The sequence below is a fragment of the Ylistrum balloti genome, unplaced genomic scaffold (genome assembly GCF_031769215.1).
Source record: "Ylistrum balloti isolate Yb309-2 unplaced genomic scaffold, AGI_CSIRO_Ybal_v1 Utg370204, whole genome shotgun sequence".
NCBI classification, from domain to species: domain Eukaryota; kingdom Metazoa; phylum Mollusca; class Bivalvia; order Pectinida; family Pectinidae; genus Ylistrum; species Ylistrum balloti.
In genome coordinates this window covers 964,241-991,301 of record NW_026782177.1, presented here as the reverse complement: position 1 = coordinate 991,301, position 27,061 = coordinate 964,241, and the positions used below count along the sequence as shown (strand labels likewise).

Sequence of the window (27,061 nt, the reverse complement as noted above, 5' to 3'; positions counted from 1 at the left end):
CACTACAGGCAATGCTTGTTAAATACTGAAACGAATATCATACATTTATCATATTTCATTTCATGAAGAATTTCTTTAAAAAGGCTTCAAATAAGAAGAGGAAAAATATTGGATTCTCAACTATATAATCTATCAAAGAGTCATCCTTTCCGCCAAGCGAATGGCTGTACCATAGAAAAACATTACAATATTGAAATGTAGATCTAAAAATTCGACACCTGTGATGTAATATAGACGTGGACCTGTAGAAACACTGTCAGTTTGACACCTACTGTGATGTAATATAGACGTGGACCTGTAGTAACACTGTCAGCCTGACACCTACTGTGATGTAATATAGACGTGGACCTGTAGTAACACTGTCAGTCTGACACCTACTGTGATGTAATATAGACGTGGTCATGTAGTAACACTGTCAGTCTGACTGATACTGTGATGTAATATAGACGTGGACCTGTAGTAACACTGTCAGTCTGACACCTACTGTGATGTAATATAGACGTGGTCCTGGAGTAACACTGTCAGTCTGACACCTACTGTGATGTAATATAGACGTGGACCTGTAGTAACACTGTCAGTCTGACACCTACTGTGATGTAATATAGACGTGGACCTGTAGTAACACTGTCAGTCTGACACCTACTGTGATGTAATATAGACGTGGACCTGTAGTAACACTGTCAGTCTGACACCTACTGTGATGTAATATAGACGTGGACCTGTAGTAACACTGTCAGTCTGACACCTACTGTGATGTAATATAGACGTGGACCTGTAGTAACACTGTCAGTCTGACACCTACTGTGATGTAATATAGACGTGGACCTGTAGTAACACTGTCAGTCTGACACCTACTGTGATGTAATATAGACGTGGACCTGTAGTAACACTGTCAGTCTGACACCTACCGTGATGTAATATAGACGTGGGCCGGTAGTAACACTGTCAGTCTGACTTATACTGTGATGTAATATAGACGTGGACCTGTAGTAACACTGTCAGTCTGACATGTAATATAGACCTACTGTGATGTAATATAGACGTGGACACTGTAGTCTGACTTACTGTGATGTAATATAGACGTGGACCTCACTGTCAGTCTGACACCTACTGTGATGTAATATAGACGTGGACCGGTAGTAACACTGTCAGTCTGACACCTACTGTGATGTAATATAGACGTGGGCCGGTAGTAACACTGTCAGTCTGACACATACTGTGATGTAATATAGACGTGGGCCGGTAGTAACACTGTCAGTCTGACTGATACTGTGATGTAATATAGACGTGGACCTGTAGTAACACTGTCAGTCTGACACCTACTGTGATGTAATATAGACGTGGACCTGTAGTAACACTGTCGTGGACCTGTAGTAACACTGTAACAGTCTGACACCTACTGTGATGTAATAGTCTGACACCTACTGTGATGTAATATAGTGGACCTGTAGTAACACTGTCAGTCTGACACCTACTGTGATGTAATATAGACGTGGACCTGTAGTAACACTGTCAGTCTGACACCTACTGTGATGTAATATAGACGTGGACCTGTAGTAACACTGTCAGTCTGACACCTACTGTGATGTAATATAGACGTGGACCTGTAGTAACACTGTCAGTCTGACACCTACTGTGATGTAATATAGACGTGGACCTGTAGTAACACTGTCAGTCTGACACCTACTGTGATGTAATATAGACGTGGACCTGTAGTAACACTGTCAGTCTGATGTAATATACCTGTGATGTAATATAGACGTGTAATACTACACCTACTGTGATGTAATATAGACGTGGACCTGTAGTAACACTGTCAGTCTGACACCTACTGTGATGTAATATAGACGTGGACCTGTAGTAACACTGTCAGTCTGACACCTACTGTGATGTAATATAGACGTGGACCTGTAGTAACACTGTCAGTCTGACACCTACTGTGATGTAATATAGACGTGGACCTGTAGTAACACTGTCAGTCTGACACCTACTGTGATGTAATATAGACGTGGACCTGTAGTAACACTGTCAGTCTGACACCTACTGTGATGTAATATAGACGTGGACCTGTAGTAACACTGTCAGTCTGACACATGTAATATAGACGTGGACCTGTCAGTCTGACACCTACTGTGATGTAATATAGACGTGGACCTGTAGTAACACTGTCAGTCTGACACCTACTGTGATGTAATATAGACGTGGACCTGTAGTAACACTGTCAGTCTGACTTATACTGTGATGTAATATAGACGTGGACCTGTAGTAACACTGTCAGTCTGACACCTACTGTGATGTAATATAGACGTGGACCTGTAGTAACACTGTCAGTCTGACTTATACTGTGATGTAATATAGACGTGGACCTGTAGTAACACTGTCAGTCTGACACCTACTGTGATGTAATATAGACGTGGACCTGTAGTAACACTGTCAGTCTGACATACTGTGATGTAATATAGACGTGGACCTGTAGTAACACTGTCAGTCTGACACCTACTGTGATGTAATATAGACGTGGACCTGTAGTAACACTGTCAGTCTGACACCTACTGTGATGTAATATAGACGTGGACCTGTAGTAACACTGTCAGTCTGACACCTACTGTGATGTAATATAGACGTGGACCTGTAGTAACACTACTGTGATGTAATATAGTGGACTGACACCTACTGTGATGTAATATAGACGTGGACCTGTAGTAACACTGTCAGTCTGACACCTACTGTGATGTAATATAGACGTGGACCTTTATAACCTAAAGTGATTACAGATGAGTGTAATACACGAGGGTAACCTAGAGTGATTTCAGATGAGTGTAGTACACGAGGGTAACGTAGAGTGATCACAGATGAGTGTAGTACACGAGGGTAACGTAGAGTGATCACAGATGAGTGTAGTACACGAGGGTAACCTAGAGTGATCACAGATGAGTGTAGTACACGAGGGTAACCTAGAGTGAGCACAGAAATACAAACGATTACTCTGACATTGGTTTAAAGATAAAATGCTCTTCTTTTGTTTAAGATGGATACGAACGGAAAGTATTACCTGTGTCGGTCTTTCTTACTGGTTGTATCATGGCGTTAGAACTGTTATAGTTGATGATGATGAAGCGCACTTTGAACGCGAAGGGAAGACCGTCGATATGTAGTCAAGACTTCATCGCTGTTAGTGACTATAACGCTCCTAATCTCCTCACCAGCTTATCTCAAGCCCAACGCGATCAGGAGTTAGTCGGCTTACACTCGTTACCGAACACAATAGGTCATAGGTTCATATGTTAAGGATCGAATGCAGGTCTGATGCTTCCACCTCCATCTGATTTCTGAAGTAACTTAAATTACACTTCAATGTATTCTGTGAATTATATTAGTCATTAACACATTCGTTTACTGTAACCACAGTTGAGACTGACCTTAAACAATCCACCTGCTTATCTGATGCACATCAGTATCGTTTTAACAGGCGGTCAACAATAGCCGAGAAGACACGCTCTAATAACCACGCGAATTAACAATTACCTATATAGAAAGGTTGGTTTAAAACCAGTTCCTGCACGCCAGTCGTAATCGATGTAAATGTATGGAGAGTTTTATTAGAGTGCAGGCACCATGTTGTCACTCATCGAATTACTATTAAACCTGGCCATGTTTTAAAGCCTATCCTACTTTGTCACCGACCACTGATTGTGTCCATTGTTTACATTTACCACTGGATTCATATGTCAATGATAGATTCGCCACGTTGTACACAGAATTTAAGATTATCATCTGTTTTAAAATCACTCATTTTATTTTCTTTAGGTAAGGATGTATTTACAGTTATATTACTTGAATATCGTCTTCTTAGGAAAAGTAAACCATAGAGTCAATGTCATTCGGGAATTCGTGCCCCATAGTATAAGTCATGCATGATCACTAGGAATTAGAATTTTACTACACGTTTCGAGTAACACGACAGACATTTTTATAACATTTCTATTGGATTTTATTGAATTAAATAATGAAGCAATAGATCTATTTGACGTGTCCTTATACTCGTGAATAATGTTGGAGCTTTATAATAAACACTTTTAAACTCATCACAATAAACGACGGTAATCTTCGAAATCTTCTCTGTAACACTCTGGTCCGACATCTGGGAAGGGTGAATATAGAAAAAAAATTGAAATTATTTTTCACTATAAATACATGGTGATTTTTTTCTTCCTCAAAAAAACTGTCGGTCCCTTGTTTAATAAAGCGGAATAGAAACACGTAAACATGACACTCTCTCGTTTTGATTTTATTAAAATATAAAAGAAGTACCTAGCGTTGATTTTATTACTATATTACTGATATCTGGATTTATTAGACATCTAAACGATAATTCTTGGATTTCTTATCATAAAGATTCCAAGTAAAATACACGAGAAAAGTGATATTAGTACAAAAAGAGGATATTTACAAACCTCAGCGATTTTTACAAACAAGTATATAATATCGACAACGAATGAGAATATTTTTTTTCCTGGGTAATGAATTAAAATATACCAACATGAACTTTTGGCAAGAAAGGAGAAAGCTAACGTAAGCACCATAAAACTGCCCTAATACACACAAGGTTAAACTTCACAAACATGAAGTGAACTTTCAAAAACATGAAGTTTAACTCCAAAAATATGAAGTCAACCTTCAAAAACATGAAGTTTAACTCCAAAAATATGAAGTCGACCTCCAAAAACATGTCGTTTACCTTCAAAAACATGTCGTTTACCTTCAAAAACACGAAGTCAACTTTCAAACACGCTAGGTTAAACTCCAAAAATATGAAGTAAACTTTCAAAAACATGAGGTTTAACTCCAAAAACACGAAGTCAACTTTTAAAAACGTTAGGTTAAACTCCAAAAATATGAAGTCGACCTCCAAAAACATGAAGTTTAACTCCAAAAACCGGACATTAATCTTCAAAAAATGAACTCTACCTTCAAATACATGATCTTATTATCCAGAAAACAACGTTTGTGTGCCATTTCGCATCAGTTTGTGGTGTGATAGTAAACCCGCATCCCTCACATGAATTTAAAAGGCGGCTTAGCAGAATTAACAGGCTGATATAACAAACCATGTTAAATGCAATCTCTTCAGGTGATAACGGGAGTCTGATCAAAACAAAATTCACAAAGTCGGATAACAGGTATTAGAGCTATAAAGAAATTTCATGTATTAAAGGCAATCCAATCTTGTGGGGACATTTTTCAGTCCTCTGGAGTTCAGATCTATAATTAGCACTTTAGAAGTGCTTTCCCTCAACACCAAGAAAGTTCAAATCAGTTTAATTATGTTGACGTCATTTATGAGGTGTGTTTTAGATAGAAAAATAGAAAAAAGCTCACCCCCCACTCTCCAACGAGTGGTACAGTCTTAAAACTAATTACCAATGTGTGATTTAGTTATATGTATTTTCTATTGATTAAATGCCTCCATTCGAACGTAGACCATGAAATCATTCAGTTTTAAAATGGCCGCATTATAAAGGCTGTAGGCAATAATACAAATCAAAATAGGGAACTGAATGACTTCGCGTCACAAAATTTGTAATAAATCATGTTTATCAAAAACGACTTGGACACTAAGATGGCTGTAATAATTATAAATTCTACCTACAGTAAGAAGTAATATACAAGGAGCAAAAGTTCTGAGGCAAAAGAAAAACAGGAAGTTGTTTATATACAAAATGAGATCTTCCAATCTTAATACCAAAAGGCTGATTAAAACGCCTTTGATTTAACATCAATTACGATAAAAAAAACTATGCCACTTTCACATGAGAATTCTATACTACATCAAGAGAGATACCAACATTTTATCTCAACATATGTTCGACCAAAAAGAATTTTTATCATTAAATATATATATTAAAATTATCATCATCCAAACCCACAGACATACAAGCATTATACATAATTTGTAAACATAAACCTAGGTATATATAACACAACACACACATAAACAAAGGCATATATAACAAAACACATACATGAACCAAGGTTTATATAACACAACACATACATTAACCAAATTTCATATAACACAACACATACATGAACCAAGGTTTGTATAACACAACATATACGTGAACCAAGGTTTATATAACACAACACATACGTGAACCAAGGTTTATATAACACAACACATACATGAACCAAGGTTTATATAACACAACACATACATGAACCAAGGTTTATATAACACAACACATACATGAACCAAGGTTTATATACATGAACCAAGGTTTATATAACAAAACACATACATGAACCAAGGTTTATATAACACAACACATACATTAACCAAATTTCATATAACACAACACATACATGAACCAAGGTTTATAACACAACATATACACCAACACATAACACATACGTGAACCAAGGTTTATATAACACAACACATACATGAACAAGGTTTATATAACACAACACATACATGAACCAAGGTTTATATAACACAACACATACATGAACCAAGGTTTATATAACACAACACATACATGAACCAAGGTTTATATAACACAACACATACATGAACCAAGGTTTATATAACACAACACATACATGAACCAAGGTTTATATAACACAACACATACAGTAACCAAGGTTTATATAACAAAACACATACATGAACCAAGGTTTATATAATACAACAAATAGCACAACACCTTAAAGAACTAAGGTTTGAGTAGTACAACACGTTTAGGAACTAAGGTTTAAATAGCACAACACCTTTAGGAACTAAGGTGTAAATAGCACAACGCCTTTAGGAACTAAGGTTTGAGTAGCACAACACCTTTAGGAACTAAGGTTTGAGTAGCACAACACCTTTAGGAACTAAGGTTTAAATAGCACAACACCTTTAGGAACTAAGGTTTAAATAGCACAACATCTTTAGGAACTAAGGTGTAAATAGCACAACACCTTTAGGAACTAAGGTGTAAATAGCACAACGCCTTTAGGAACTAAGGTTTGAGTAGCACAACACCTTTAGGAACTAAGGTTTAGATAGGCCAGGATCACAATTAAAGTAATAAGATATCTGTCATAAAATTGAGACACATTCGTCACAACAGCCACATTATAACGTTGCACACTCTACAGTGAACTGCGTTAACATAGAAACGTATACATAGAAATCGTACCGAACGACACAGTAATACAATGGTGATATTTGTCACAGATACTGAATAAACTAAAAAAACGTGTACATACAAACACAAAGCACTATACAAGTAATACATCTATATGTATTCAAAGTATACGTGTTACGTAACATGTGTATGCAAATTACTACACGATTACTACACGTGATATGTGTCATGTGTTTTCAAATTACTATACGTGTGTCACGTATCATATGTTTTCAAATTACTACACACGTGTTACGTACCATGTGTATTCAAATTACTACATATGTGTTATGTTATGTACCATGTGTGTTCAAATTACTGCACGTGCTACGTATCATTTGTATTCAAATTACTACACATATGTAACGTACCATGCGTGTTCAAGTTACTACACATGTGTTAGTATCATGTGTATTCAAATTACTACACATGTGTTACGTGTCATGTGTATTCAAATTACAACACGTGTTACGTACCATGTGTATTCAAATTACTACACATGTGTTACGTGTCATGTGTATTCAAATAACAACACGTGTTACGTACCATGTGTGTTCAAATTACTACACATGTGTTACGTATCATGTGTATTCCAATTATTACACGTGTTACGTACCATGTGTTCTAACTACTACACATGTGTCACAGTACAACAGTCCAATGAATACAAAAGCAATTAAATAACTCTGCTGACCAGTTTTGGAATGGTTTTTTTCCGATACCTTTCTCCATTTTATAATACGCTCAGTTCGTCTGATTTCTTCTCTGGAGCAGGAACTTCATATTCAATATTGTCTAATTCTTCGATGATCTACAATTAAGCAGAAGGTTATTGCAGTCAGATAAGTATCAGTGAAGGCAGGGAGAATCTTTGTTTCTGATGTACACTGTCCTATACTCTCTATCTGACAAATCATACAACACTGAGAACATTGTAAGACTAAGGGTTGTACAGAAACAAAATGTTACACAACACTAGCTATAACATAAAAGAGTCAATTAATCAAAACGATTTAGTTGAAACAGATCTATATTCTGGTAAAAACCTTATTGTTACAGAAAATACGTTGAAGGAAATCAGATTATTACATAGCGAGGGAAATAATCCACAGCATCATATGCAGGTAAATATTCCTCACTACTGGGCTGTGTGGTACAGTGACGTGGTACTGGGTAGTGTGGTACAGTGACGTGGTACTGGGTAGTGTGGTACAGTGACGTGGTACTGGGTAGTGTGATACAGTGACGTGGTACAGGGTAGTGTGACTTGGTACTGGGTAGTGTGATACAGTGACGTGGTACTGGGTAGTGTGACTTGGTACTGGGTAGTGTGATACAGTGACGTGGTACTGGGTAGTGTGACTTGGTACTGGGTAGTGTGATACAGTGACGTGGTGTAGTGTGACGTGGTACTAGGCAGTGTGACGTGGTAGTAGGGTGACTGTGGTAAAGTGACTGGTACTGTAGTGTGATACAGTGACGTGGTACTGGATAGTGTGAGTACTGTGTGTGATACAGTGACGTGGTACTGGGTAGTGTGACTTGGTACTGGGTAGTGTGATACAGTGACGTGGTACTGGGTAGTGTGATACAGTGACGTGGTACTGGATAGTGTGATACAGTGACGTGGTACTGGGTAGTGTTACTTGGTACTGGGTAGTGTGATACAGTGACGTGGTACTGGGTAGTGTGACTTGGTACTGGGTAGTGTGATACAGTGACGTGATACTGTGTAGTGTGACGTGGTACTAGGCAGTGTGACGTGGTACTGGGTAGGGTGACGTGGTACTGGGTAGTGTGGTACAGTGACGTGGTACTGGGTAGTGTGGTACAGTGACGTGATACTGTGTAGTGTGACGTGGTACTAGGCAGTGTGACGTGGTACTGGGTAGGGTGACGTGGTACTGGGTAGTGTGGTAAAGTGACGTGGTACTGGGTAGTGTGATACAGTGATAGGGTTCTGGGTAGTGTGACGTGGTACTGGGTAGTGTGACGTGGTACTGGGTAGTGTGATAGAGTGACGTGGTACTGGGTAGTGTGATAGAGTGACAGGGTTCTGGGTAGTTTGATACAGTGACGTGGTACTGGGTAGTGTGATACAGTGACGTGGTACTGGGTAGTGTGGTACAGTGACGTGGTACTGGGTAGTGTGGTACAGTGACGTGGTACTGGGTAGTGTGATACAGTGACGTGGTACTGGGTAGTGTGGTACAGTGACGTGGTACTGGGTAGTGTGATACAGTGACGTGGTACTTGGTAGTGTGGTACAGTGACGTGGTACTGTGTAGTGTGGTACAGTGACGTGGTACTGGGTAGTGTGGTACAGTGACGTGGTACTGGGTAGTGTGGTACAGTGACGTGGTACTGGGTAGTGTGGTACAGTGACGTGGTACTGGGTAGTGTGGTACAGTGACGTGGCACTGGGTAGTGTGGTACAGTGACGTGGTATATGAACTATTTTGACATACTGGTACTTATTTTGTTTTGTTGTCAGTGTAACTATTATTATGGGATGCCTCCGTATTCAAGGGCGTGTTTATACTATATACCTCCTTTCCAGCGGCCTGACGTCGATAGTCCGCACCAATAAAACCTGACAAAGGGAATTTAAATCAGTCATATAACACACTGAATGCCTCGGAGAAACACTTGTCATCATAACTGGCGATATCGAATATGTCGTTACAATCACTACACCACACCGTCAGAAATGTGCTCGACTTTTCAGTATCATTTAATGAACAACATTCGTCCGTCATCAAACAGGAATGTATTTGTCTTTTTATTATCTCAAAATAAATTGTGAAAAAGATTGAAGAATTATCTAGAATAGATTTGAACTAAAACATGGTTGTAAAGAATTTGGAAAGGTACGTTCAGAACGTCGATTAGAGTACCTGGATAAACTGGACACACTGACGTGCATAGATAAGTATTCCTAACATTTTTGCCAATGAAATATACAGGAATATCATATATTTGAAAGATATACATGTCTTAGTGAAAAATAATATTTTTGCAGATCTAAAAAAATGAAAAGAGAGAACACAAACCATCTTATAAAACTGACAAATCATAAAGTCCGGTACAAAAAAAACCTAAAACTAGAAACCGGAGCTAGACAAGAGGATTCGTGACAGCGACCACCACGGTCGTCCCATAGTAACTGGTTTCAAACCATTATTGTTGAACTCTGTTAAAACGTTTTACAGCAAATGTTGTCTGTTCGTGACATATATAGCATTTTAATGAGAATATAAAATTAAATCTAACTGATTTTTTCAGCTTTATACATTTTAATTTTTAAATGGACTTTATTTTGTAGCGTACTGCCAAGTTATAATGAGTGAGTCGTGTCCGCGAAAAGCATAGTCAGCTCCGTCCTTTTATGTCAGTCCTAAATATGCCAGGAATTTGGCTTTTTTGCTTGTGAAAATGTTATAAATAGATTAGTAAGAGTGTCTCCAGTAATAACAAATATATTTCATTCGTGTGTCTAACGTTTTTTGTAACTTTCACTCGTGCGCAAAGATACTTGAATATTACACACATGTGAAACATATGTTTTTGTTGAAGACACTTAAATATCCTCTATGCATTGAAGTTATGGATAACATTTTTCTTACACATAAATTAATTTTATTTATCATATATTCAGTATTATTGTACAATATATTATACTGATTAAACATTATTAAAAAGGGGGAATTACGAGGTAAGGAATAAAGCTGATAGTTAATTCTTTTCTGTAATTTTTGTTTAATCATGTAGGGTATAATAACCTTTGCACCTATGTATACTTACATGTTAAGATGGTGCCGAGAAGAAGAACACCAGAAACAGTCAAGTTAGCTCCTAGAACACTAACATTGGACAGCATGGCTCGCATGCTGATCGTCAAAATAATTCCAAACGTCTGAAATAGATCATCGGTTGATAGGTATCCATGGAAACAAGATTGTTTATATTTCATGTAGTGATTGTTGTTTCTATTGCTCCCGTTTTATCCAAACACCCTTGTTCTTAGTTTATCATGTTTGCTTGGTTGTGTTGGGAAGTTATCAATATTTTCCCTATTCGGCCCGACCCTTCAGCTCCGGACCAACTTTTTTTATGATTTCACTCCCCCCAAGGATGCTTCAGACTAAATTTGTTTTAAATCCACTCAGCCGTTCATGAATGGTTGCAATTTATAGGAAAAGATGACGGACGCCGGACGCCTCAGTAACAGTATAGCTCACTTAGCCATTCTGGCCAGGTGAGCTAAACAATCCCATCAAACATGAACAATAAGATATTACATTAATGAATAAATGCGATCATTTTTGCTAGGAAACTCGAGGAATGTAATTATCATTAAAATACACTACATAACTATTAAATGTATTAAATATTAATATCTTGGATAAAACCATTGTAATAACGCTGAGTATGTGTTGATTTTCTTCATCATTCTTCTTTCTTCTCTAACATATTCCGTTCGATCTAATGTTACTGAGAGCGCAGGTACCTGGTGTAAAAACGTACCTGGATAGATAAGAACCACTACTCGCTATTTTGCAGATAAATAAAAACAACTAGTGTTCAGATGAAATAGGACGGCTACTAGCTGTTGTTTAGATAAATGAGGTCGTCTATAGCTGTTATCAAACCAGAAATATTCCTAGGATAAGCTGAGGTGTTCAATAACTTGCATCAGTCCTACAAATACTCGGAAATTCAACTTTACCTCATCATCGACGCCTGTATGAAATCGGTCGTCAACGACAAAAATCATGCTCAAACAAAGAATCAATCGTATCTCTTTAACTAACACTAATATTAACTAACGTTAACACTAATACTGAATTAAATCAGAGACAAGTACAGTTCCAGGATTTAATCAGAGACAGGTACAGTTCACGGATTTAATCAGAGACAGGTACAGATCACGAATTTAATCAGAGACCGGTACAGTTCACGGATTTAATCAGAGACAGGTACAGTTCACGGATTTAATCAGAGACAGGTACAGTTCACGGATTTAATCAGAGACAGGTACAAATGAAAGATTTAATCAGAGACAGGTACAGTTCACGGATTTAATCAGAGACAGGTACAGTTCACGGATTTAATCAGAGACAGGTACAGTTCACGGATTTAATCAGAGACAGGTACAGTTCCAGGATTTAATCAGAGACAGGTACAGTTCACGGATTTAATCAAAGACAGGTACAGTTCACGGATTTAATCAGAGACAGGTACAAATGAAAGATTTAATCAGAGACAGGTACAGTTCACGGATTTAATCAGAGACAGGTACAGATCACGAATTTAATCAGAGACCGGTACAGTTCACGGATTTAATCAGAGACAGGTACAGTTCACGGATTTAATCAGAGACAGGTACAGTTCCAGGATTTAATCAGAGACAGGTACAGTTCACGGATTTAATCAGAGACAGGTACAGTTCACGGATTTAATCAGAGACAGGTACAGTTCACGGATTTAATCAGAGACAGGTACAAATGAAAGATTTAATCAGAGACAGGTACAGTTCACGGATTTAATCAGAGACAGGTACAGATCACGAATTTAATCAGAGACCGGTACAGTTCACGGATTTAATCAGAGACAGGTACAGTTCACGAATTTAATCAGAGACAGGTACAAATGAAAGATTTAATCCGAGACAGGTACAGTTCACGAACTTAATCAGAGATAGGTACAGTTCACGGATTTAATCAGAGACAAGTACAGATCACGGATTTAATCAGAGACAGGTACAGTTCACGGATTTAATCAGAGACAGGTACAGTTCACGGATTTAATCAGAGACAGGTACAAATGAAAGATTTAATCAGAGACAGGTACAGTTCACGGATTTAATCAGAGACAGGTACAGATCACGAATTTAATCAGAGACCGGTACAGTTCACAGATTTAATCAGAGACAGGTACAGTTCACGAATTTAATCAGAGACTGGTACAAATGAAAGATTTAATCCGAGACAGGTACAGTTCACGAACTTAATCAGAGATAGGTACAGTTCACGGATTTAATCAGAGACCGGTACAAATGAAAGATTTAATCCGAGACAGGTACAGTTCACGAACTTAATCAGAGATAGGTACAGTTCACGGATTTAATCAGAGACCGGTACAGTTCACGGATTTAATCAGAGACCGGTACAGTTCACGGATTTAATCAGAGACCGGTACAGTTCACGGATTTAATCAGAGACAGGTACAGTTCACGGATTTAATCAGAGACAGGTACAGTTCACGGATTTAATCAGAGACAGGTACAGTTCCAGGATTTAATCAGAGACAGGTACAGTTCACGGATTTAATCAGAGACAGGTACAATTCAAGGATTTAATCAGAGACAGGTACAGTTCCAGGATTTAATCAGAGACAGGTACAGTTCCAGGATTTAATCAGAGACAGGTACAATTCACGGATTTAATCAGAGATAGGTACTGTTCACGGATTTAATCAGAGACAGATACAAATGTAGTATTTGCAGGTGTAACGATTAAACAGTAAATTCTGTACTTTCCGTGCCCATTGTGTACTTAATTAGTCTCTGCTAGAGTGGGAGTTTTGAGTTTACTCTATAATCTTAAGGATTTGTAAGATAAGACTGTAAATATCCAATATAGGCAATGGAAGGAGAACTAACAAAAAAAATCAATAAATTAGAAAAATGTCAAAACTGAGAAACTTTCTAAGGACATCAATTACACGTGTATATTCTGAACAGCGCATTGTGCATTGAATTAAAACCTCGGGAAGTCAATTAGGCGTAAATACCACCTGCAAATCTCGAAGATTGTACAAAAGACACACAATACAATTAGAATTAGACACAGTAAGGCAAGGGATGAATTAACCTGCATTACATAACGCCCAGTGGTGCAAGCCTACTTACTTGAGCAGAAGCATTCAGCAAACCGGAAGACGTTCCTTCAGATTCCGGATATGTAATTTCGGCCGCGAACTCAAATCCAACTGGTAAATAACCAGTCATGAAAAACCTGCAAACAAGACACAAAAAACAGTTGTTTAAGACACTGGTAATATATCAATGTTATATACACACCGGATATCCTGTGATGGAGAACTGGTAATATATAAGTGATATATACACACCGGATATCCTGTGATGGAGAACTGGTAATATATAAGTGATATATACACACCGGATATCCTGTGATGGAGAACTGGTAATATATCAGTGTTATATACACACCGGATATCCTGTGATGGAGAACTGGAAATATATAAGTGATATATACACACCGGATATCCTGTGATGGAGAACTGGAAATATATCAGTGATATATACACACCGGATATCCTGTGATGGAGAACTGGTAATATATAAGTGATATATACACACCGGATATCCTGTGATGGAGAACTGGTAATATATCAGTGTTATATACACACCGGATATCCTGTGATGGAGAACTGGTAATATATAAGTGATATATACACACCGGATATCCTGTGATGGAGAACTGGTAATATATCAGTGATATATACACACCGGATATCCTGTGATGGAGAACTGGTAATATATCAGTGTTATATACACACCGGATATCCTGTGATGGAGAACTGGAAATATATCAGTGATATATACACACCGGATATCCTGTGATGGAGAACTGGTAATATATCAGTGACATATACACAACGGATATCCTGTGATGGAGAACTGGTAATATATCAGTGTTATATACACACCGGATATCCTGTGATGGAGAACTGGAAATATATCAGTGATATATACACACCGGATATCCTGTGATGGAGAACTGGTAATATATCAGTGATATATACACACCGGATATCCTGAGATGGAGAACTGGTAATATATCAGTGATATATACACACCGGATATCCTGTGATGGAGAACTGGTAATATATCAGTGTTATATACACACCGGATATCCTGTGATGGAGAACTGGAAATATATCAGTGATATATACACACCGGATATCCCGTGATGGAGAACTGGTAATATATCAGTGATATATACACACCGGATATCCTGTGATGGAGAACTGGTAATATATCAGTGTTATATACACACCGGATATCCTGTGATGGAGAACTGGAAATATATCAGTGATATATACACACCGGATATCCTGTGATGGAGAACTGGTAATATATCAGTGATATATACACACAGGATATACTGTAATGGAACATTTCAGATGTTGATGTTTTGTTGACAGGAAAGCCATGTTGAAAGCCAGACCTTTTCCATTACATGCACTTCTTTGTATCCCAATGTATTTTTCATACTTTTATACTCTTTCGGAGTTAATTTACTGATAATTTTCCAGAACTCAAATATATTAAGATATATTTAATAAAAAATGAAAACAGTTTAATATTTGCCTTCCTGACTTTTCTCATGTTTATATGTACATAACTGCCCTGAAGGTAGGGCGTGAGATAAGTGTCTGCTGTCTATATTACGTCACCGCAACACTACTTAATTACGGTTAAAGAAATCGTGATATTTATATAATAAAACCTTAATTTAGTTGATAAACTTTATTTATTTCATAAGGAATTTTTTCGAACAGCTACATACTTGGGTAACCCAAATACTATAAAACTGAAACTAGAGGTTGAAAGGGCCTCCATTTCAATGCTTGGCTCCAATGTATTTCCGTATCACCGAGTTACTGAGACACCGTTTTAACATTTTTAACTGTGTGACGTTGCGTGTGGTTTAAGATGAATCTTTTAACTATGTCGGGCTCCCCAAAAGGAAGTTAAACAACATAAATCTAGGCTTTTAAATGATCTTATGATGTTTGAATGTCCACAGAAAATTGACTCTTGGGACCTTGAATATATTTTTGAACTTTATCTTCATCAAAGAAACAATCCGACTATTATCATTATTCGGCCTTGTGGTTGTTGTTCAGAAAAAAACGTTTGAATGTTTTAACAAATTTGGCCCTTGAGAATTTTCAAAATTTACATTTTCACTATCTATCAATTTTCATTTCAGGATCAAACAATAAATGCAAAATATTGGATTTTGTATCGGATTGTCGCGTTATATCACGCACTCTTTCGTTAACGTCTAAAATCGCTGCGATATTTGTAAATCAATGACAGAGACAATTAAAACAATGATACAAACCCTAGGGATCCACCGCACACGAACACCACCCACATGAGACTGAGGTCCAGGGTGAATGTAAATGCTATCATCCCCGCCAGGGACAGGAAATATATCCCTAGAGTTGTCGCCCTGTAAGACAACGGAAGTGACGTCATAAAGTCGGCTTTTATACGTAATACTAAACAACCTTTATCTTAACATCAGACGATAAACTTATCATACTCTGTTCATTAAGATTTAAAATTCTAAATAATTTCGAATTAGATGAAATCACAGTGATACGATTTTGCTGAAAACAGGTCGAGTTGATGATTTTCCTGGCCAATCAGTGTCAATTCGGCCAAACTTTGTCTACTTTCTAGTCATACATCTGTATGTTGAACTGGAATATCTATGTATATCATCGATCGATATTTATCACAGAGTTCTCGATTTATTGTAACCGGCACATTTTCACACATCATATACATTTGGTGAAGACGTTTTTTGTTGATAAACTGTTTCCCTGCATTTCTTCTGAACTGTTTCCTTACGTAAACATGTTTTATGGTTATTTTGTCTGCAAACCCTTTCTTACTTTTCAAATGTCGCCATTTATCACGTATCAGGGGAGATAACTCCTGTCCGCAGTGTAAATGACAGTAAAAAATCATCATTCTTCGTCTGGTTTATCATCCTAACCTGGTAGTCTATTGTTTGGGACATGTCGAAAGACAACAGCGAAGAAGCTGTTGTAAGAGAGTTAGACTAAAGTATCATGAAACATTTTAAGGGCGACAGTCCTAGTTCATCGATGACTGTACGCCAGTCAGCCATTGTAGGGGTGGTCCGATTTGTGCAAAAAGGTTTTAACAGTCCGCAATATTATTGTTTTCTTTTTCAATCAATCCATTTGCCTTGGCAAATGTGGATCTTGACTTGATACTTATAATCCGCAGTCAATTTCTCAAGCCTGGTCAGCAAGTTGGTAAATCAGGTTAGCAAACTGATTAACCTGGTAAGAAAACTAGTAATCCTGGTAAGCAAATTCGTAATCCTGGTTAGCAAACTGGTAAGTCTGGTTAGCAGACTCGTAAGCCAGGTTAGCATATTGGTCCCAGTTGAGAGTTTAGCAGTGGTTAACATGAATGCAACAAAACTTTCTTAATTGCTTATTTCCCTGCTGTAGATTTGTAGACAAGTTTATTTTTAGTGCCTATTATTCTTCTGATGTCCTTGTTGTTTTCATCGAGATAATCATTTTTGTTTTCACTAACTACAGGTTTACACTAACTAGACTTTGAGAACCAGAGAATAAATGTCTGATACAGCTTTGACTTTGAGAACCTGAGATTTATTGTGTGGTACAGCTTTGACTTTGAGATCCTGAGATTTATTGTGTGGTACAGCTTTGACTTTGAGAACCTGAGATTAATTGTGTGGTACAGCTTTGACTTTGAGATCCTGAGATTTATTGTGTGGTACAGCTTTGACTTTGAGATCCTGAGATTTATTGTGTGGTACAGCTTTGACTTTGAGATCCTGAGATTTATTGTGTGGTACAGCTTTGACTTAGAACCTGAGATTTATTGTGTGGTACAGCTTTGACTTTGAACCTGAGATTTATTGTGTGGTACAGCTTTGACTTTGAGATCCTGAGATTTATTGTGTGGTACAGCTTTGACTTAGAACCTGATATTTATTGTGTGGTACAGCTTTGACTTTTAGAACCTGAGATTAATTGTGTGGTACAGCTTTGACTTTTAGAACCTGAGATTTATTGTGTGGTACAGCTTTGACTTTGAGATCCTGAGATTTATTGTGTGGTACAGCTTTGACTTTGAGATCCTGAGATTTATTGTGTGGTACAGCTTTGACTTTTAGAACCTGATATTTATTGTGTGGTACAGCTTTGACTTTGAGATCCTGAGATTTATTGTGTGGTACAGCTTTGACTTAGAACCTGATATTAATTGTGTGGTACAGCTTTGACTTTGAGATCCTGAGATTTATTGTGTGGTACAGCTTTGACTTTTAGAACCTGATATTAATTGTGTGGTACAGCTTTGACTTTGAGACAGCTTTGACTTTGAGATCCTGAGATTTATTGTGTGGTACCTGAGATTTTATTGTGTGGTACAGCTTTGACTTTGAGACAGCTCCTGAGATTTGAGATTATTGTGTGGTACAGCTTTGACTTTGAGATCCTGAGATTTATTGTGTGGTACAGCTTTGACTTAGTGAGATTTATTGTGTGGTACAGCTTTGACTTTGAGAACCTGAGATTTATTGTGTGGTACAGCTTTGACTTTGAGAACCTGAGATTTATTGTGTGGTACAGCTTTGACTTTGAGATCCTGAGATTTATTGTGTGGTACAGCTTTGACTTTGAGATCCTGAGATTTATTGTGTGGTACAGCTTTGACTTAGAACCTGAGATTTATTGTGTGGTACAGCTTTGACTTTGAGATCCTGAGATTTATTGTGTGGTACAGCTTTGACTTTGAGATACGACATCGTCGTGTAATCTAGCTTCAGGCGTTCGAATTGTTAGAAAGAAATCATAGCACCGAACGGAGAAGGCGAGTTATTGATTTCCTAGCTAAATAAAAGTGTGGGGTTTTTTGTCGGGAAATCTTCATAAAGTGTCGTTATACAGAACAGAATTGGCATACTTGAATGTTTTGGTCCTGTCTAACCATATTCCAGCAACGATAGACCCCGCTACTCCAGCCAATACGATGGTCAATCCTATCAGGCCAGCGTTCTCTTCTTCGCCCTTGAATTAGTCATAAGATATAACATTTCAGTATTTCAACACACCTCAATCAAAGTAATAGATCTGAATTATGGATATAGAAGAGAATACTAATCCTTAATGATAAATGTTTACTAATTCGTGTTAGATTTAGTTATAGGATGTACATTTAAAGCCATATAAAACTAGAATAATGACACATGTCAAGAAGCGTATCATGTTTTGTCAGACTCTAAACATGAGCGTTACACACCAGGTGGGAGTTTATCAGGCTATGAACGCCAAATTTGGTCAAGTGTATGAATACACATCCGGTGGTCAAGTTGTGACGCCCACCCAAAAAAGTAATCCTGGTAGATATAAATGTAGTAGTCACATTCTGTGTTACATTCGCCTATATAACTTTAATACGCCAAATTGTAGAACGGAGACTGTATACTACAAATAACAGTGATTCCGTTCGTGTTAGAATTAACATAACTAGATGTCTCCAAGGTAAACAAAACTGACCGCTGGTCACTTTCACTTCGGTATAGTGTACTGAAATGTCCAAAGTTGTCACAAAAGGTCACAAAATATAAGTAACTTTACAAACCTATCAAATTATAGCAGGACACATTTATTGTCAACAAGTAATTTTGCCACAAAATCTGATTTATCAAAATAATATATGAGATTATCAATTTCAAATTCGTCTGCTTCAGTAGTCTAGACGTCAATCTGACAGTCCAAACTACAAATGTAGAATCCGTTACAAACAAAATGACGTCACTAACGGACAGGATAAACTTCTATTTATAACCTCCGTCATTATTCTGTTATGAAAATCGGATTAATCCATTCCATGCCACGAAAACGTAAATAACTCGAAAAGAAACACTAGACACATCGTTGCGTGAAATCTGCCTGAGAGCCGCATCACTTTTAATGAAATATCAATGCGCATTAAACTGCTTCTGTTTTAAAATCAACACAAACTGAATTAAAATTACGTAATTATTAAAAAAAATGCGAGATTACACTTTTATATCGATAATCAAGTTAAATTGTGACTGTTTCATGCATTTGTTATTTATGATCACACGAATGGATAGATACATGATAACCTTACGGGCGCCATTCTATTTATCTTCCACCCGGCTCCATATCAACTGTATACTCCACATAGTAACAGTTTATTGTTTAAATAGCCACACTAACTTGCCTACAAAAAACATAAATGTTTCAAATTTGACTTTAATCTTTGATGCGGCGACCTTGACTTTCTCATTTGATTCCAATTAAATACCAAATTATTCACGAGTAATGTGATTTGACTTTTTTTGACGTTTGACCTAATATATTTGTGAAATATCTCAAAATTGAATTTGACATTTTTCCCGATGACCTTTAAATGTTGTAGGCCGACTCTCCATGTGCTTTCAATTATTAACGCTCCATGATATCATAACACTATATCTGTCAGTAAAATATTTTACCCGTTGACTTTTTTCACCTTCGAACATGAAAAAACCTCTGAAAACTTCATCTGAAGAAGTAATGGAGAAAATCTTTATGAATTATGGAAACCGAGTTTTTCTATTTATAGTAACAATGACCTCGATATTTGACTTCAAGGCCCTAAACCAATCCCATGCAAGCACTTCATTCAAAGAAAAACTGGGTAAAGTTAGAGTTCAATTGGCCCAACAGAACTTGAAATATTCCACCGAAATTGAAAAGGACACTTAGATGGACAGTTGGGTAACCTGATTATAGTAAGACATCAAATTTTGATGCGAGTTCCTAATCAGAGCCTGCATTATAGACGTAAATGTTTTTGAACATCGATCAGAATATGACACGTAATGGCATCATAGATATCAGAGGACAAAAACATCATTACATATGTGTTTACTTACCGGGAAATAGTGCAGGACGACCGGGTTAAGTAATGTTGATATACCATAGTAACATCCTGTATTTATACCTGTAAAATACAGCATTTACTAAAACAGCATCCTGTAAAATACAGTGTTTTATCTCCATAGTAACATCCTGTATTTATATCTGTAAAATACAACATTTACTAAAACAACATCCTGTAAAATACAGTGTTTTATCTCCATTAGTAACATCCTGTATTTATACCTGTAAAATACAACATTTACTAAAACAACATCCTGTAAAATACAGTGTTTTATCTCCATAGTAACATCCTGTATTTATATCTGTAAAATACAGCATTTACTAAAACAACATCCTGTAAAATACAGTGTTTTATCTCCATAGTAACATCCTGTATTTATATCTGTAAAATACAGCATTTACTAAAACAACATCCTGTAAAATACAGTGTTTTATCTCCATAGTAACATCCTGTATTTATACCTGTAAAATACAACATTTAACAAAACAACATCCTGTAAAATACAGTGTTTTATCTCCATAGTAACATCCTGTATTTATATCTGTAAAATACAGCATTTACTAAAACAACATCCTGTAAAATACAGTGTTTTATCTCCATAGTAACATCCTGTATTTATACCTGTAAAATACAGCATTTACTAAAACAACATCCTGTAAAATACAGTGTTTTATCTCCATAGTAACATCCTGTATTTATACCTGTAAAATACAGCATTTGCTAAAACAACATCCTGTAAAATACAGTGTTTTATCTCCATAATATTATCCTGTATTTATAGATATTTTCTATAGTCAGTTTCATAAATCTTATAAAGTTTTACTGTGTCTACTTTATATTAATGTCAGAGGCAAAACTCATGTTGTGTTCTAAAATAAATATGACCAGAGTGAAGCGGACTAGGAGAGGGAGAGGGTATCACAATCAAGTGTAAATGCTACCTCATCTTTGTACTATCAGTGTTACTAATCGTCTCTTTTTTAGTCAGATTTTACTCACCATATGTTAAAGTCAGTATCACAAAACCTCTGTTTTTGAACAGGTTCAAAAGTGACTTCCCATAATGCTCATTGGCTTCATTTTCTACTGCAATCATTTGTGCCTTACTTGGCGGTGTATGGGGTCTTTCTCGAAAAACTGAAACCATAATAATTTCAAAATAAACAAAACATTCAGTTTGCGGTGCCAGATGTAAATGCAACATATTTCTTAAAACAAGAGGTTCGATGGGTCTGCGTCGCTCACTTGAATGTACTTTGCAAAGGTAGGCAAAATGAAATTTATGTAACTCATTTTGGTAAACTGATAAAACGTGGGTAAAATACAAACAGACAAATAATTTGCACATAGACCCTAGAAAAAGAACAAAGATGATAAGAACAGGTGTTCCGGAAAAGTAAGGGTCTCCTGATCCACATACGGCACCTGTCAATAATGTCACTTACTCAAATGAGAACATCGAGACCATTCCGCATGATACCAAGCATCTAACTATATCACACATAGAAGTAAAGCATCGTGACTTACCTAGAATAACTAAAAGGAACAGACTACCCGTGACTACAGCTGTCCCTATAAACATCGCCCAAAGGTCGTTTCCAATTTCATCCAGGTCATCGCTGTTTCTCACTATTAACGGTGGGATCAAGAATCCGACGGCTACTCCCACCTGTACAAGGAACAGCAGACTATTTCACTTCCTCGTAATAGGCAGGGAAAGATGACTAATTCAGGGTTATTGGAAGTTTGACGTAATGTCGTAGATACGTCAGGGTTATTGAAAGGTTGATGTAACGTCGTAGATACGACAGGGTTATTCAAAGGTTGACGTAATGTCGTAGATACGACAGGGCAATTGAAAGGTTGACGTAATGTCGTAGATACGACAGGGCAATTGAAAGGTTGACGTAATGTCGTAGATACGACAGGGTTATTCAAAGGTTGACGTAACGTCGTAGATACGACAGGGCAATTGAAAGGTTGACGTAATGTCGTAGATACGACGGAATTATTGAATGGTTGACGTAACGTCAGTGAAATGTTTTTGTAGCATCATACCAGGAGAATCCCTTGTCTCAAATATAAAGCAATACAAGAAAATGTCACACTGGTAAAAACCATGGACATACCTGCCCAGTGTAATAGACAAACAAATCTCTCACTGGTAAAAACCGTGGATCTACCTGTCCAATGTAATAGACAAACAAATCTCTCACTGGTAAAAACGTGGATCTACCTGTCCAATGTAATAGGCAAGCAAATCTCTCACTGGTAAAAACCGTGGATATACCTGTCCAGAGTATGAGAAAAAAATGTGATATAAACCACCAGCTGTATATGACATTCCTGCTGTTTTGAATGGTTGAGAAGCTGAACTTTGACAACTTTGCTCTGAAAGCATGTTGCACGCACTCGCAAACATTAAAACGCGCAATTAGTAAATTTCGACTGTTTTTGTAATAATTTAATTTTAGTATGAATTTATCTTAATTTATTGAAAAATTACAAAGTCATCTATTTCTTACTTTTAATTGTAATGAATTAAAATATGGCTACAAATATTTTGGTTAAAGTTAAACATGTAGCAAAACGACCTAAACACCTAACACACCTTGGTACAGAACAGGTCAACTCATCCTCGGAACGTTTTAAATTATTATAGTATAAAAAGGTCACACTGTAGTATATATATTACTTGTTTCATCCCTTAATTTTTGTCAAGAGTTACAAAAAACGATAATTAAAGCTCGTTTTTGTTAAACGAGTGAAAATAACGTATCTATATACCACAACCTCGGATAATGTATAAAAAAAACTAGCTTGGTTACTGAAAATAAACTGACATTTTAACAAGGTTGCTTCTGTAAAGAAGATTGAGAAATAACGTTAATGTTACTTAGCAATTTTTGGTTGAGGTGTGTAATTATCTTCCGTCATTATAAAAATGTTCACCATCACCTTAGCAACGTTAATTTCCTGCTTTCGTTTTCACAATAAACTCATATTTCTACAAAGGAATTGTACAGGTTCTCTAATTCTCTTTCTTATCAAATTTCTCAAAAAACGTTTACACTTTCACGTCGGATATGAGATAAGAAAATGTCGGTATTTTACATTATAAAATTTCTATAATATTCTAGCTCATGAATTCCGATTAAACAAAACTTACCTTTTCCCTAAGGAGTCTTACCTGGTTCCCAAACACCCCAAGTGATGTGGCTGTTGACACAACAAAACTTACCATTTCCCTAAGGAGTCTTACCTGGTTCCCAAACACCCCAAGTGATGTGGCTGTTGACACAACAAGACATACCATTTCCCTAAGGAGTCTTACCTGGTTCCCAAACACCCCAAGTGATGTGGCTGTTGACACAACAAAACTTACCATTTCCCTAAGGAGTCTTACCTGGTTCCCAAACACCCCAAGTGATGTGGCTGTTGACACTTCATTTGGTCCAAACCAAACGGCAGCAATCCGCGCCGGAAGTCCTAGAATAAATATCTGTGCTATTGCACAAACGGTTTGAGCGAACATCAATACTGGAAATCTGTCTGGTGAAACACATGCTAGTTTGAGGCAGGACCCGAGTGCGTTCAGAAAGGAGCCACATATAGCCACAACTCGCAATCCTTTCTTGTTCAACAGGAAAGTGGAAGGAAAAATAAGTGGAATGTACGCCAACATATATATCATAGACAGCCAATCCACAGTAGTCTCCCTTTTAAAGGTGTCTTCAGGCAGGCTCTCGTTGTAATACTTGATGATCACGTTAGCGATGATGTTAAGGTGGATCCACTGATAAGCATTACTTAAGGAGTAAAAACAGAACAGGAACACCATAATCCAGCGACGCTTGTACACCCTTGGTTGTCCATCGGGGGCCGCCAGTCGTCCATCTTTATTTTCCTCAGTTTGAGACTGAGGAAGAATTGGCTGGACCTGCAGGCCATTCTCTAGGGACGAGCCGTGGCTAAGTGCCTTACCTGACATTATAGAGAAAAGATTTCAGACAATCAGCAAGGAAATGTTCAAGTCACGTTTAACAATAAAGGACTTGTAAGTTACATTGTTCAACATACTGTAGCCATAGATAACAGTAAGATAAAACAAACGTAATCGACCTCGATAGATAAAGTACATTGACTTACCTGGACATTGACATACATTACAGTCTGTCTTAATGGAATGACCAGTAACACACAGGAACGGATCTGACCCGTAACACGCGCACACCGTTCTGACCAGTAACACACAGGAACGGATCTGACCCGTAACACACACACACTGTTCTGACCAGTAACACAGGAACGGATCTGACCCGTAACACACACACACACCGTTCTGACCAGTAACACAGGAACGGATCTGACCTATAACACACACACCGTTCTGACCAGTAACACAAAGGAACGGATCTGACCCGTAACACACACACACACCGTTCTGACCAGTAACACAAAGGAACGGATCTGACCCGTAACACACACACACCGTTCTGACCAGTAACACAAAGGAACGGATCTGACCCGTAACACACACACACCGTTCTGACCAGTAACACAAAGGAACGGATTTGACCCGTAACACACACACACCATTCTGACCAGTAACATAAAGGAATGGGTCTGACCTGTAACAAACACGCACACACACCGTTCTGACCAGTAACATAAAGGAACGGATCTGACCCGTAACACACACGCCGTTCTGACCAGTAACATAAAGGAACGGATCTGACCCGTAACAAACACGCACCGTTCTGACCAGTAACATAAAAGAATGGATCTCATAACACACAGGTATCGTTCTTACCATTGACAAACAGGAACGGATCTGACCAGTACCACACAGTCATGGACCAGACTGGTTACACAGAGACATGGACCTAATACACAGGCATGGACCTGACTGGTTACCCACAGGCATGGACCTAACACACAGGCATGGACCTAACTGGTTACACATAGGCAAAGACCTAACTAGTTACACATAGGCACGGACCTAACTGGTTACACACAGGCATAGACCTCACTATTTACACACAGGCATGGACCTGACTGGTTACACACAGTCATGGACCTCACTATTTACACACAGGCATGGACCTGACTGGTTACACACAGTCATGGACCTAACTGGTTACACACAGGCATGGACCTGACTAGTTACACACAGGCATGGACCTAACTGGTTACCCACAGGCATGGACCTGACTGCTTACACACTGGCATGAACCTGACTGGTTACACACAGGCAATGACATGACTAGTTACATACAGGCATGGACCTGACTGGTTACACACAGGCATGGACCTCACTAGTTACACACAGGCATGGATCTAACACACAGGCATGGACCTAACTGGTTACACACGGGCATAGACCTGACTGGTTACACACAGGCATGGACCTGACACACAGGCATGGACCTCACTAGTTACACACAGGCAAGGACCTAACATACAGGCAAGGACCTAACTGGTTAAACACAGGCAAAGACCTGACTAATTGCACACAGGCATGGACCTGACTGGTTACACACAGGTAAGGACCAGACTGGTTACACACAGTCATAGACTTGACTGGTAACAAAGAGGCACGGACCTAACTGGTTACACACAGGCACGGACCTAATTGTTTACATAGAGGCACGGACCTAACTGGTTACACACAGGCACGGACCTAACTGTTTACACACAGGCATGGACCTAACTGGTTACACACAGGCACGGACCAAACTGGTTACACATAGGCTAGGACCTAACTGGTTACACACAGGCTAGGACCTAACTGGTTACACCCAGGCACGGACCTAACTGGTTACACACAGGCACGGACCAAACTGGTTACACACAAGCACGGACCTAACTGGTTACACACAGGCACGGACCTAAATGGTTACACACAGGCACGGACCTAACTGGTTACACACAGGCACGTTCTTTGTCTATATAATAAGACCGGTAAAAACACTATTTGTTTAGTGAGTCTTTCCTTGTTGTATGATTGGACACTGAACAAATCTTAGGTTCGGTAGTACATGTCACTCGCCTTTATATAAATGTCATTTATATACTTCCCCTGTCGCGTATCCAAACAAAA

The 27,061-nt window shown here is 37.9% G+C and overlaps 1 protein-coding gene across 1 annotated transcript; it reads right to left on the bottom strand.

Annotated features, from left to right (window-relative positions):
- Window positions 1–7,785: 7,785 nt before the first annotated feature.
- LOC132551512 (heme transporter FLVCR2-like) lies at window positions 7,786–24,949 on the bottom strand. The gene is made up of 10 exons (XM_060215664.1): window positions 24,365–24,949; window positions 22,486–22,627; window positions 21,958–22,095; window positions 20,951–21,018; window positions 18,967–19,070; window positions 16,331–16,441; window positions 14,086–14,191; window positions 10,977–11,088; window positions 9,722–9,765; window positions 7,786–7,983 (listed from the first exon to the last, which is right to left on the bottom strand). Exons 1-10 carry the CDS (start codon window positions 24,947–24,949, stop codon window positions 7,906–7,908), a joined length of 1,488 nt encoding a protein of 495 aa, XP_060071647.1. The 3' UTR covers window positions 7,786–7,905.
- Between the last annotated feature and the right edge of the window lie 2,112 nt (window positions 24,950–27,061).